This window comes from Megalopta genalis, chromosome 18 (assembly GCF_051020955.1).
Source record: "Megalopta genalis isolate 19385.01 chromosome 18, iyMegGena1_principal, whole genome shotgun sequence".
NCBI lineage: Eukaryota > Metazoa > Arthropoda > Insecta > Hymenoptera > Halictidae > Megalopta > Megalopta genalis.
The window spans coordinates 150486-166299 of NC_135030.1; the positions used below are offsets into that span (position 1 = coordinate 150486).

At 32.1% G+C, this 15814-nt stretch overlaps 1 protein-coding gene across 1 annotated transcript in view; it reads right to left on the bottom strand.

Moving 5' to 3' along the window:
• Positions 1 to 15814, bottom strand: part of LOC117228494 (teiresias) — a gene marked incomplete at its 3' end in the record, with an annotated part of 602901 nt that overhangs the window by 120791 nt on the left and 466296 nt on the right. Inside the window, exon 7 of the mRNA XM_076527291.1 lies at positions 14282 to 14623. Coding sequence (XP_076383406.1) covers positions 14282 to 14623 — 342 coding nt within the window. The remainder of the gene's footprint in view (positions 1 to 14281; positions 14624 to 15814) is intronic.

A 15814-nucleotide genomic window follows, 5' to 3' on the forward strand; every position in this document is an offset into this window, starting at 1 on the left:
TATTAGCATAAATCGATAAAATTATGCCAACGGTCAAGCTGCTTGAACTATTTTTATCGCTTATTCCAAGGAAACTACAATTATATCCGTTTTCGCAATAACCAGACACATGTTTTCCAGGAGAAAGAAAAACTACTTCTTCAAGAAATTCACTCTAGCCTGAAAAAACACTTTCCGGGAACACATTATTTTTTTACCGCGTTAGAAGGTTGCGGGTACGCTTGGGAGTACAGTGCAGAGGAAATACCGAGCGCAAGGTGTTACATTTTTCGCAGCTGACCCCTCGATATAGCTCTTTTCTCAGTTCGTTGGTTTGGCCGAACGAGGTTCCGTTTGTCGAATCTGTAAATGACCACGGTCACCTCTTCAGCTTCATGAGGAAACAAGTGCGAAGGAATCAAGGGCGACGACGTAACATCGAAGCACAATGGGCTCTCGTTGCGTCCGCAGACTCTTCCGAGAAGAAGTCTTCGCGGGATTTAGAAACGGCGGCGAGCCGATTATCCGCAATCATTCGCTTTGTCGGGGGAGAGATCGTGTCGCGAGTTCTCGGTACTGGGGAGAAGAATAGACAGAAATGAAAGGACTCGCGGTTGATGAAGACACTGCGCCACGAGCTTATACAACTGTGTGTGAACCGATGGAGAAAAGTCGTATGACATTCGAAACGTTCTAAAATTTTATTTCTGACCTCTCGAAGTAAATTCGATTCACGGGTTCGATACTCTTACTCGTCGGCAGATTATTCGTGCAAGTTGATTCCATATCGCTACGATAGAAGTGACTTGACGTCAATACAGGGTGTCCCAGGTTTTAATGTTCAAACTTTGTTAGTGTATTCTATGGCACAAAGTAAGGAAAAAATGTTATGTAAAGATAGGACATATAGAGCTTTATTAAGAATATTAATAATATTTATACATTATATTATATATTTTATATTATATTATATTATATTATATTATATTATATTATGTTATGTTATATTATATTATATTATGTTATGTTATATTATATTATATTATATTATATTATATTATATTATATTATATTATATTATATTATATTATATTATATTATATTATATTATATTATATTATATTATATTATATTATTATATTATATATAATAACATATTAATATTTATACGGAGTCAATTTGACGTGCGTCACCATTTAGAGGTTAAGGTTGCATACCCCTTCTTATGGGTTAAATCAGGGTTAGGGTCGCAGTCAGCGGCTCGAAAGTGGTCAATTAAGTTTCTTAAAAGTCCAATATAGGACGCGGCGGTTTCTAAAACGTCAACTTTTACGTTAATTGTAGAGTAATTTGTAATAATAATATAATTGTCTGACGTCATAAGATGGCCACCGCTGAGTATACTGTCAAATATTAATTATTTACCAATTATTAATTACTGATTATTAAATATATTATTATTAATTATATATTATTACCAATATTACACCAATTACTAAATTGGTAATTGGTAGGTTAAACGAAATACCCGCAACACTTGCAAGTTGCTTGATACACGGATTTAATTTTTTCGTAGATTATATTCAGCTTTTCGTAAATCGAATTATCTCTTTTGTAGATTTTATTCATCCTTTTGCAAACAAATCCTCCATTTTGCAAATGGAATTTCGCAGACGAAAATTGGCCGCCCTTAATTTAATTTCTTGATTCAAATAATAGAAATTTCATTACAAATGATTAATTTTCATGAATCTCTGAATGGCATTCGATGTTTTAATTTAATGTGAATTTCATCGAGAATAATTACAAACGAATGAATTTAATTTGCAAAAGGGAGAATTTCATTTGCAAAAAAGCGAACATTGTCTGCGACAGGATTAATTTGGAGTACAAACAGGTAACTATGGTTCAGAGAAGGATTAACTTCGAGTGGAAACCCGAAAAACCTGCAAACTCCTTTTTTTACTCTTCTCAGAGAAAAATTTGCAAATTTCATTCAAGACACCCCCTAGAATTGTGGCACTGGCTGGAAAAGTAATCTGTGCTAAATTTTAGATCGATCGGACAACGAGGACGCGTGCCTCATCGAACTTAAAAATTCGTTATTTTTGAAAATTGTTCTTCTCCATTATAGTACATCGTAAATATTCATGTTTATAAATCGTCCCTTTTATCTTTCCATGCTCCATAACTGTACGGAAAGAAAATGTAGCGTTATAACGGAAAAAATGAATCACGATCTCAAAATCACGAAGATTTACATTAAAAACGTTTTTTCTTTTCAATTATGTTTAAGGTTAAATATAATTAATGGGTCATCTAAATCAGAAGTGGCTTTTTTGAATTGCGAGCATTTGCCTACTGTTTTAATGTAACAAATTGATAAATTTCATGTTTATTTATGCGGTTTTTAAAATTGTACAGTACTTTTCGATGGGTATAATATTTCATGTAATTTTAACGCAGCCCTCTGTTTACTGAAAGATGCACCATCGACGAGATTATAAGCTTACTTTTCATAATTAACGCGTTCGCTTTCACATATTTGCATAATAATCACAATTTCATAATATGCGACTGAAGTAGTAAATATATGTGTATTGCGTGTATTATTATTTGGAGCTTTGATGTAGTACAAATATTCCGAAAATCAATAATACTATCTCGCAGTATGCTTTTAATGTTTCATATAGCGGATATGTTTCATTAAAGTGGTTATATCATTTTGCAGCACCGAAAAAGAGGTTTTCCACTGCAGGCTTTCATCACGGATGTTGAACGAACCAACGGTACGGAGAGAGAGCATTGCGATAATTTATTATTCATTTTTGTTTACCTTTCTTGTACACCGCGGTGGAGAAAAAGACTCGGAAGACAAACGTGTACAGCGATGAATACATTTTTGTACGTTTACAAAAGCTACAAGAACTTGCTTGGATTTAAAAAATGTAGCCGAACCATTTTTGGAACTGAAATGAAACGACCCCCCCCCCCTAAATAATGAGAGATAGATCACAATGAATATTGAAATATGAATAAAATTTAAATAAAATTTAAATATAAAATAAAAATATGGTAAATGAGATATATCTAAGACAAACAGTAGTGGTTCCGAAAAATTATCTTAATTTCTTAAAAAAATGGAGTTCGAAGAAAATCCTTAACTTATGCCTGTTCGTAAAATATTGAATTTAGAGAAAATTTATTAGCACGCTGAAAATCTCAAGCTTTGAAGAAAGCTGAGAAAGGCGATTTCTTGTTCCTGACGAAGTAGAAATGTCCCCTTAAAACAGTTATACTAATCGTTTTCAATTATATAAATGGTTTTATAAACATCAAATTATTTAATAGCGTAACATTCGGAGAATGTTTGAAAATATTTGAAGAAATATTTATACGAATCCACGATTCCATGTATTTTCTCGCACGTCGTTCTTGTTTTTCTAATTCTACTTTTGCATTAATAATTAAGTAGGAAATTTGTACGTGATAGCTGATTTTTGATACACGATTATTTAAAAATCGAAAGAACAAGAAAAGCAACTTCAACGATTCATTCCTAGTTTCGTTAATTTTTCAACTGGAACATTGATTCGCAAAGATTTGCAGGCCATTTCCGGATTGCGAGACATTTTTGGGACACCCTGTATATATTAAACAACTAATTGGCGCATGACGCTGCTGCGTCTCCTGATTGTTAATTCACCCTTTATTTTTTAACAACTTCCCCCGTGTCAAGGCATGTTATTGCAAGGTTCCTCAAACTGCATATTACATTTTTGTTATATTTATTTTATATATTATATATTATTTATATATTATATATTATTTATATATTATATATATTATATTATATATTATTTATATATTATTTATATATTATATATACTATATTATATATTATTTATATATTATATATATTATATTATATATTATATATATTATATTATATATTATTTATATATTATTTATGTATTATATATATTATATTATTTATATATTATTTATGTATTATATATATTATATTATATATATATTTTTTATACTTGTTATATTTACGTAGCTGAAGCCGCCTAGTGGCGAACATGCGAAGGCCAGAAGGAAGTACAGTGGGTAACAGCTTATATATCCTTTGAAAGGATCGCCAGTGATTTTCAGGTCGAGTTAGACCGTTGCAGAGCGCTTCGATACCTTGGAACAGGAACGCGTTGTTTTTCGGTTTACGTAGGAAGTCGGTCGAAAGAAAATTAAAGCGCTCGCATTAAAGCCCGCGCAAGACGTTGCCGCGCACGGTTAATGTTGTTCCCTTCTTGCGTGGCTTCGTTATCTTCCTAGTTCGCCTGTCAGAAGACGGTCGAAACCCTTTCCCCAATGGAATGGGTAGATTTTACGAGACGCGGGGAAACTAGTTTGGCCCGGTTGTTTCAGCAGCTTCGATTTGATCAGGACAATAGTTGGAGAAGAAGTCACGGAGTCCGTAACATCTGAACTCCGGCGATGCCAAAACGTAATCAGGTTAAATCTGATAGAACGTTTTCGATCTAATAGTCCGCAGAGATTTCCTTACGGTTTGCAAACAAACTGCGAATAAACACCAGAAATGTTGGAACCATCGTGTTCGTTGCTGCTTAAAATCCGATTCTTTTTTTCAACGCGATCAGCGAACGAGAGGCAGTTCCATTTTTCATTGTGTTCTTTATTTATTGCAGATACGTCAACAGAAACAGATACAAATATTTACGCTTTCGTGGACGGCGTGGCTATTCTTTCCACGGAAAAAGAGAAAAACATAGAAACCGCAACAACTATATTGCGAATAGAGTAAAAATTGAGGCAAATAAATGGCTACATATAATAACATTTACGTTTAATAAGAAAAGCCATCTTCCAAAATTAGAATGACAAATCTAAGAGTACCACAAATAAATGCAATTAAATATCTTGGACTTGATTTTGATAGCAGATTGAGATAGAAGAAACAAATTCAGGAAGGAATGAGACAAATAAAATTCACTAGGCAAAATGTGTACCTGCTTACTGGCAAAACTAAATGTTAACAACAAACTACAACTCTATAAAAGGATTGTTAAACTCATTTAGAAAAGTATCATTATATCAGTATCAATATATATCGCTCATTTAAAATATATCAATATCATCACTCATTTTAAAAAGTATCTCCATGTTGAAATGAAGACACTAACAATAAGAGAGCTTGAAATAAAAACTCTCAGCTTAGAGATAACTCCGCATAGTATCTAAATATTTAAAAATACTCGCTCAGAGTTTCGTGGAGAAGTTATGTTTGATCAAAGTATGCATCGAATTCCGCATTGACAGCATAACGGAGCGCAGTAAAAACCAGTTTAAAAGCGACTATTGGAACCGTTGAAAGAATGATAAAAGGTTTCAACAATTTCAAACGTCGTAAAATGCTAAAGATACGGCCGCTAACCATCGGCCATAAACAAGCGAGATTAGAGTCCGCAGTGAAACGTGTACAGTGACATAAAAAAATGAGAAAGGGACCATCTTTTCTGGTAGAAAGCTTTCGAGTTGGATGGCCCCGATGGTCTAAACTATTATTTTCACAATTTACGGAAGAATAAAGTCGCATGAAGGCGACAAAGAGGTGGCCGATAGTGTCGCGCTATAGCAATAAAGTGTCATCGATAAACTGGATGGGAAGTTCATACCTAGAACATTGATATAACGAAATATGCGCGGACGTCGCAACAGTGGTCCGTTTCCATGCAAAAAGCGGAAAAAGGTCGGTTTTAAACAATGTCTCCGTTATGCATAATTTATTCACTGGTAGTCAATTAAACGTACGGCTTATTATCTACTACGATCTTTTCGACCATTTGTTCATTTTTGACAGATTGAAATAGAAGAAACAAATTCAGAGAAAATTTTTATTAATCATAAATTATCAATCATTGTAACGGTATGAAATGTATATATTATACATATATAATTATATTTCCAACGTTCTTTAGCTTTGTTGATATATAAATACTTCATATATATAAAGTGTTTCAACTAAAACTGCATTTATATCAACAAGGCTAAAGAACATCGGAAATATAATTTTTTTTTTCATTTCCATAGACAATGTCGTTATTACTATAAAGAACTTAATATACTTGAGGTTGCGTCCCGGTCTTCATTATTTTAGTAACATTGAGAGGAAGCATTTAATTTTGTTTTACAAAAACAATTTCTCGCCGAATCTCGCGCATCTGTTTATAATTATTGACTGAACGGTAAATAGTTACAAAAAATGTTTTTCCGTAAGGATTGTTCTTTCTTTCTTATCTGTCAATCCTGCAGCCTGAAGTCATCTGGGCATAGAACAATGACTACGAAATATAATATATTTTGCATATAATATATATATTTTGCAAAATATAATAATTTTGAATATAATATATATATTTTGCAAAATATAATAATTTTGAATATAATATATATATTTTGCAAAATATAATAATTTTGAATATAATATATATATTTTGCAAAATATAATAATTTTGAATATAATATATATATATTTTGCAAAATATAATAATTTTGAATATAATATATATATTTTGCAAAATATAATACTTTTGAATATAATATATATATTTTGCAAAATATAATAATTTTGAATATAATATATATATTTTGCAAAATATAATAATTTTGAATATAATATATATATTTTGCAAAATATAATAATTTTGAATATAATATATATATTTTGCAAAATATAATAATTTTGAATATAATATATATATTTTGCAAAATATAATAATAATCTTGAATACAATATATATATTTTGCAAAATATAATAATAATCTTGAATATATATATTTTGCAAAATATAATAATTTTGAATATAACACTGCAGCAAGTGGGCTTCAATTTTAATGGAAAATTGGATATTTTCGAAAATTGCATTACGAGCCGTGAAAAATATACGCAGAATGTAATATCAGAAATTAAACACAAATTTTCCAGGCCAAAGACCCCAGAAATTATTGTTAAATAAAATCACGACGAAACCTTACACCTTACAACTTCCAAACCGTTTACAACTTCTATCACCATGTGAAACCAAAGCATAAATGATGCAGGTGATGAAGGAAACACCACTTCGGGTCAAAGTAAAGTTATCTTATTAGATTTAGGTGTATAGGTGTACAGGTATATGAAGTATGTGTCTATACTTCATATCGTATTCATTTTAGTTTTGCAGATCATCATTGGATTACAGATGATTAAACTGTTCAACAAATGCATTAGAATGACTTATATGAATGAATTATATGACTATTATTATTATTATATATTATTATTATTATATATTATTATTATATATTATTATTATATATTATTATTATATATTATTATTATTATATATTATTATTATTATATATTATTATTATATAATTATATAATTATATGTGCCTAAATTGTATAACTTTTCGCCAGAAATCCCCATAAAACCGTGCTTTTAATCAAACAAATAATGGAAACAATTTCGACCGTCTAAATCGACGAAATACGCAGCCGTGCGTCGCCGGTAGTTGTTCAAAGCGAGCGACCAGTCGACTAGGACGTAATTAAATTTATATTTCAATTTCGATGGACCGGGCGAGCCCGGTCCCGTGATCCACCTGGTAATATTCGTTCCCGGCAATTCTAGTTCTAATATCACGGAAATCTCGGCCGCTCATTCATCCCCCACCCGAATGCCGCGGCGGCCTTCTCTCTCTCCTCTCCTCTCTCTTCGCTCCTCCCACGGACCGTTGCCATCGTCGGGGGAGGGGGGAGGAAAAACGATCCACAGAATTATAACACTTCCCGGCTGCTCGACTTGAATTAAGCCCATTTTTAAAACGCTCCGCGCGACCGCTCCCGTCGGCTTTTTCGCCTCGGTCCTACGCTATACCACCTGTATCGCGATTTCTTCTAGCTAATATTTCAACCGGAATTGTGCTGGCTGCGAAGTCTACGGAAATTAGATCTCAGCCGTGTCCAGCGCAATTTCGAGCCGCGGCATCAACCAGATAATACGCTCGTAAGTCTCACGGAACTGTGTTGTCCGCGAGCTTGATACCATCCGATGCGATCTGAGCACGGATAAACACACACAGGTGTGTGTGTGTGTGTGTGTGCGTGTGTGCTAGAAGCAACACGGCTTCAACATTCGTTATATTTGCTGTTCATTATCGGATTACCTGGACGTTATGTTTATTTCGATGCGTGTTCGTTGGAGATTTATTTCGGCGGACTTTTGTTGAAAATTTATCCCGGTCCCGCGAATTTGCGCTTCGAAAGTTCGGTGCAGAGGATAAGCCCAACTTCTAGCTAAACGCGCATAGATTACCACGCTGGTGTCGTTATGGTCTAGAAAGAGGAATAAGAGTGCCGAGAAACTTGATTTTACAAGAGAAGCATTTTTCTAAAATCTTTGTCTCTATTAATAGCTTTGTCTCTATCATGCGTCATTCTCAACTCTGTAAACATTTCTCACCCATTTGTAGCATTCGAAAAATTGTTTTAATTTCTAAAATTTCTGTCTCTATTACGTCATGCGTCATTCTCAACTCTGTAAACATTTTTCACCCATTTATATATATAGTATATATAGTATATAAATAAATACGAATAAATACAAATAGTATATATATAATATATATAAATAGTATATCAAAAGCTCTAAATGCGAGGTCTACAAAATAAGAAGAATAATTCACAAATTCGTTCCTCTGATTTGATTAAATTCGTTTCATTTATTATATGGTTATTATATGGTTTGGTTATAGTAAGAAAGAAATAAAGAAGACTAAATCTTCCTGCTTTTACATTTCACTCATATAACCATATTTTGTGATGGCTGACTAGCATGATTCTATCGCAATTGTACGAACCTCGCTGTATATTGAAAAATAAATATTTCTAATAACTTGAAGTACACTAAACTAAAAGTATTTGCAATATAAATCGCCCTAAGTTTAGAGTACACATTTTACGCAGAATACTTGATAAATTGTGAAACGAGAAATGTGGACTTCGAATAATAAAATGAGTTCCTTGTAATTCACGAATGTATTTGCATTATTTGTGGGAAATCTTCGTTAAATGCGAAAAATAAATAAACGTTCGATTGAAGTATCCTGTTATTCTCAGCTCGTCGCAATTTTTCACCATGCTATGCGACTTTTTGCGTAATTCGAAGAGCGTGTCATTCACGGGCTATCTGTATATCAAATTCTACATATTTGTATAACTTTTCAGTTAAGTATTTCTGGTAATAAACTTTTCGAAGATTTATAAAGAATCGAGTGAAAAATTTTTTAATTGGTCCTTCGTTTGCGTTAACATTCGAACGGCAGACTTTCTTGAGAAAAATATAATTTAGTATGCATAGGATTATTATTATTTATTTATTATTATTATTTTATTATTATATATTTATTATAATATATTATATATAATATTATTATAATATATATATTATATTGTTATATATTTATTATAATATATTATATATAATATTATTATAATATATATATTATATTATTATATATTTATTATAATATATTATATATAATATTATTATATATTTATTTATCATTATTATTTATTTATTTATTATTATTTATTTTTCTTTTAGACACAGTAGTTCTTCTACAAACCGTAATGGAACATGTGAAAATCTAAATGAATTGTCAGGAACTAAATAGTCAAACAACGGTATCCATATTCTGTGTCCAAGTCGGCTGGAGCCTCGCCGTCCGCCTGTTAATTATTACCGTATCGTTAAACTCGATTGTTCGTGAGTATTATCGCAGCGGTAGGTTCTTCAGGTTTTAAGCTATCGTCGTACAGTTTCGAAGTTATTGCTGCTATCTTGTCGACGTCTCATAATCATGCCGGAGACTATCGTTATAATATGGAACGTTTCGCTATAAGTTGTTCGTCAGCTGCCTGTCTTGCCTGCTGTTTGACCCCTTCTCTTTTTGCTGAAGGAACTCTGAACTACCGTGACCACGGAGTCACACTTCGTAAGCCACGAAACTTGCACCTTCCTATTCAAGTCATTGTGTCAAAGAGATTTGTGATTTCGTGAAATGGGTCGCCACGCTTGAACTATTGCAAAGCGTCTTCCTCTTTCTTCAGGGGAAGAGACAAATACCTCCAACAATTAGTTGAGAACTAATGTACAGAGGTATTTTGCCATGATGCTTTCTATAACTTGTAACTAGACTGCGGATATTTATGGAAATGCATAGTTTTTAGAAAATAGATCAAGCAATGATAGCTGGGCAGAAATAAGTTTCATAATTAAAGGATATTAATAATATGTAATATATATCATATATTATTATTATATATTATATTATATATTATATTATATTATTATATTATATTATATTATATTATATTATATTATATTATATTATATTATATTATATTATATTATTATATTATATTATATTATATTATTATATTATATTATATTATATTATATTATTATATTATATTATATTATATTATATTATATTATATATATAACATAATTATTATAATATTAATAATAATAAACGTATTTTTCATTTTGCACTTTTCACATAATGTATACATGTTGCACATTTATCATTAAAAACATATGCAAAAATATACTGCATACGTTATTTGCCGCGTATATGTGCATATATATAATGCTTATATGAAACATCTATCTTCTTAAACTAATTTGATCTGTTAGTAAGCACTCGTATCATAAATGGATAGTGTATATAACAGTAATATTATCAATATAGTGCTGAGAGTACGCCGCAACAAATCATGTTTTCGCAACCTTGTGGTTAGTAGATTGAACGTTAGGAGTGGCTGTTAGTATTTCGAATTCGGGTAGTTCAGTTTGATCAACGAAGCGATAAGGTGAATTTTGTGTGTGTTTAATAAAGACTCGTTTAAACACCTTCCCACGACCACGATTCAGAAATTAGAAACCGTGGCTTTACAATTACAGTAATTTCTCCCTAATTCGCGCTCGGATTGCGCACAAAAATGGACGATTTGGGAGAAAGAGACACGATTATTCGAGCCCCGTTTGTATAGTTATTGGCAATCGGTAACTACAAAAACGAGCCGCAAGATTCGAATAAATTGTCCTCTCCCAAATTTTTGTGCACAATCTGAGCACGAATTAGGCAGAATTACTGTAAATCGTTCCACAGGGATGTACGTGAACTGTAAAATTCACTAGCAACCTTGGTGATAGTGGAGAAAAAATTGAAAGGAAAATAAATGCTATTTTAGAAAAGAAAGGATATTTTAAAAAATAAAGACAAGTTTCATGTATTTTTTAAGCGGTGAATTTGTAGAAGAATCGACACCTGTACCACACACAATTAATTTTTACTGATAAACGTCATCAACTAACGCCATCGAACTTAGAAAAAATGATTGTAATTTACTGCAATTCGAATAGTTGTTAATACTTAATATTACTAACACTTAATAGAGTATATATATAGTATATATAATATAATAATAATATAATATAAATATAATATAATAATAATAATATATAATATAATATAATATATATAGTATATACTGAAAAATGTCATCAACTAACGCCATCGAACTTAGAAAAAATGATCGTAATTTACTGCAATTCGAATAGTTGTTAATACTCAATATTACTAACACTTAATATAGTATATATATATATATATATATATATATATATATATATATATAAAATATAATAATAATATAATATAATATAAATATAATATAATAACAATAATATATATATATATATATATATAGTATATACTGAAAAATGTCATCAACTAACGCCATCGAACTTAAAAAATATGATCGTAATTTACTGCAATTCGAATAGTTGTTAATACTCAATATTACCAACACTTAATATAGCATATACAGAATGTCGGAAATATTTGCATATTTTTCGTGCACATATTTGCATACTTTTCGTGCATAAATGTCGTATGCTTTTTGCATATTTATCGCGCATAAACATACGCAATCTACTTACAACAAAATAGGAATGATATATTATGAAAATAACGGAAGCGTGTTTGTGTGGAGACATTTCGTGAGATTCATTTTAATGAACGTGTGAGAAATATTTGTTTTCTGTAGAAAAATGATCTTTATGCAAATGCATATTTTTTTGTTAGAATATCTGGCGAACTGGTGGAATTTGGACCTGGACATTTGTTTTATCATTACCGTCATATTGTTTTTATTTTGCATATTGGATAAAATTTACATATCGCGTACTCTGCATAATAATTCTACAATATACAAGATGCCTCATTTTAATCCCTACATGCGATTATCTCGAGAGAACTATTATTCATTATTTGAAAAAAATGTTTCATCGAAAATTTAGTGTCGCCGTTTTGTTTGTATCTACACGCGTGAAGAACACACGAACGTCTCCATTGCTTTTTTAAATGGAATTTATATTTGTCGGACGCGGGTGTAAAAGAATGCAATTCAGTTTCTTTCGTTGCACAGATCAATCTTGTTAACAATTTAATAAGCTTGTAAAATAAACTTTTGATTCTACCTTTTTTATTATTATTATTATTAATATACATTTATATTATTATTATATTATTATTACATTACATATTTATATTATTTATATTTATTATTATTATTATTATTATTATTATTATTATTATTATTAATATATATATATATATATATATATATTATTATTATTCTACTACTAATCTATAGCAGAAAAATTGAGATACGCTTACGAGCTTTGTCCTCTGCCTTCGCATAATCATCATAAGATATCAAATCAATTTAATTAATTTAAAGTAATTATTTAAATTAAATATTAATTAATTTAGATTAAATGAATTTAAAAGGAGTATTGACTCCTGTTATCCAAAAGCATTACGCTGAAATTCCTTTGTATATTTGGTCAAAAATTCGGTAGAGACGCAAATCTTTAATCGCCGCTATTCGCTTGTTATTTTTAACGCATAATAACGGATAGCATTATTCTTTATATCGGCGTAGACATGCAAAAAGTTTTCAGAGTCGGATGCTGCATCGAGAAGGCTAAGAAACTTATTCAAGGCGACGAACAATTTCCATATTAATCACCTGAGAAATGCGAGAATTAAACTTTAGTTTTTAAGTGTAATTACACACAGTAATACTCATAATTGTCCCAAGAAATTGTACGTGTTACCACGACTTGCGAGATAATTATAAATGCTCTATGCTGAAATTCGTGCGGATGATTTCTAATTCGTATAATTGATGCAGATTTTATTCCGCAAAGATTTTAATGTATAGAAATGTACAGAAATGCAATTAAAATGCATAGAAATCTTTTGATATATATTTTTTTTTTATTTATTCTTTTCCTATACGATTTAAAGATCAAAATACAATTCTTGTGTCACATGTAAATTTTAATTCGAATACGCGTTCAAGCAGCGTTTATTTATCAAACTTTTATGTGAACTCGATTGTGTTTAAATTAAATATCCATTGTAATTATCGCTTAGTAAAATGATATATGCGTACTTGTGATATGTACTTTATACTTTATGTAAAAGCAAAGAAGATATGTAATCTTTTTAGATTCACCCATCAAAAACATATGTTAATCAATTTGACACGTTGAGCACCGCTTTTAGTGCTATTGAAAATTCATTCTTATCGTAATATATTCGAACGTACTGAATTAAGACGTTTCAGACGCAAACGCTATTTTCAATTTTATTAATCGAATTACTTAGAGATTTCCTGTGATAATTCTCGTAAACGATTTTCGTCATTCAACGTGTTATTATATTTCAAGCGGACCGTTTCCGATCATTCGACCGGAACAGTTTCAGAAAGTCGTTCGAAAATTAGCGTATCAATATACTCTATAGAGTTCCATTTGATTTTATTTAGCTCCATGACGTTTCTCTTGAATACATTTCCATCAAAAGTCATCGATTTCGTGAACCACTTCGGTTGCGCAAACCGTGATACGCTTTTTAATACCGACAATATCCGAGCAACGTGCAGACCATCTGCATTGGAAATCAAGTGAAAAGCAAGATATTCCTCCGCTTCGATGGTCGCCCCCAGTTCAATTGGGAAAATTTCAACTAAACCGCTAATCAATGGAATCCAACGGTTACAACGAAGAGAAGACGGGGGATTAAGAGATAATAGTCTGTCGGCGGTTTAGCATGGCGGGGGCCTGTACGAATCGGCGAAAATGAGAGACCGGTTACTCACATTGGACGTCGAGCAGGATGCTGGCGTTCATGGGCATCGTCAGCCTGACGTGCCGCGCGACACACACGATGGTAGCGTTGTGGTGACCTCTCAAGACCTTAAGGTGAGCCCCACTGTGCCTGCCAGATGTCGAGGGCAACACGGTCAGATTGTCCGGCGGTTGCTCCGGACCGTCCAAAGTGGCTTGAGACAGAGTCATTCCCCATGCTAAAACAGGCGGCGGGTTCCCACCCTCGGCGGCGCACTCCAACGTCAACTCGGAGCCCTCTTTCACTGGCACAAACTGGTTTCCTGGATCCAACCTACGCCCATCTATCAGCAGATACGTCCCCCGAGGCGCCTCTGTAACAAATCCAAGCATCCGTTGAGTCCTTCGATTCGTGATCCCGTAACGATGAAAAATCTTATTGTGTGCACCGGGTGTACCGAAATCGTTTCCGCAATGCGCGACGATAACGTAGCACATAGGGTAGATGTCACGGTTTCCGTCCCAATTTCCCCCGGATTAAAAGCATGTAGAGAAAGAACAGTTTTATGGTAGGTAAATAATCGATTGGTACACGTAACGAAAAATAGAAATCATAAATTTATGTACTAAATAATATAATATATAATAATAATAATAATATAATATTATAATATAATAATATTATAATTAACATTATATTATAATAATATTATAATTAATATTATATTCTAATATAATATTAATTATATTATAATGTAATATTAATAATATAATTTTTCTATACCGTTTTAATCCGGGAGCACGGAAACTGGGACATCCACCTTAGTGTAATTAATATAACAATATAATTAATATTATAATATTAATTATATATATATATTATAATATTAATATTATATTATAATATAATATTAATAATATAATTTTTTTTTCTATACCGTTTTCCACGAATATTGTCGTATATAACAATGGTTTCCGTATTATACGCCAAAGTTACAATCTATCGCACTACAGTGATTTCTCCCGGAAATGCCAAATTTCGAGTTGCTGTGAATTTCCTTACGAAGGAAAGCATTACAGCTTCTCGCGTTCGCTCCGAAGAGTATTCATTCGTCGGTCTCGTCACCGACCAGGGCAAAGAGTCTCGTTACAAGAGACCCGCGAACTCTTACATTAGCAATTCGGAAATAGTCCATCGTTCGGGACAACCTCTTCTCCATCAGTCGGGAACGTACGGTTACAATAATTATACGCGGAATCACCGCTCCACCGATCCGATCCAATTGCCCGCGATTAATTTGGCGGGCAACTAATCAGCGACACAGTAATCAAAACGCGTCCACGATCTGTTCAATCCGGGCCTTACAACCCCGGACGTATTCAGAAACCCGAGCGCTAATTTCTGTGCTTCGCAACGTCAATTCACGGGGGTTGAAAACAGTTACGATGTCAGTTTCAGTTCTTGAAACGGTTATGAAAGAACTGGAAACACCTCAGAACTCATAACCGTTATAAGATGCAGTCCGCGACAAAATGTTAGGAAAGCGCCCGATTTTTCGAGTTTT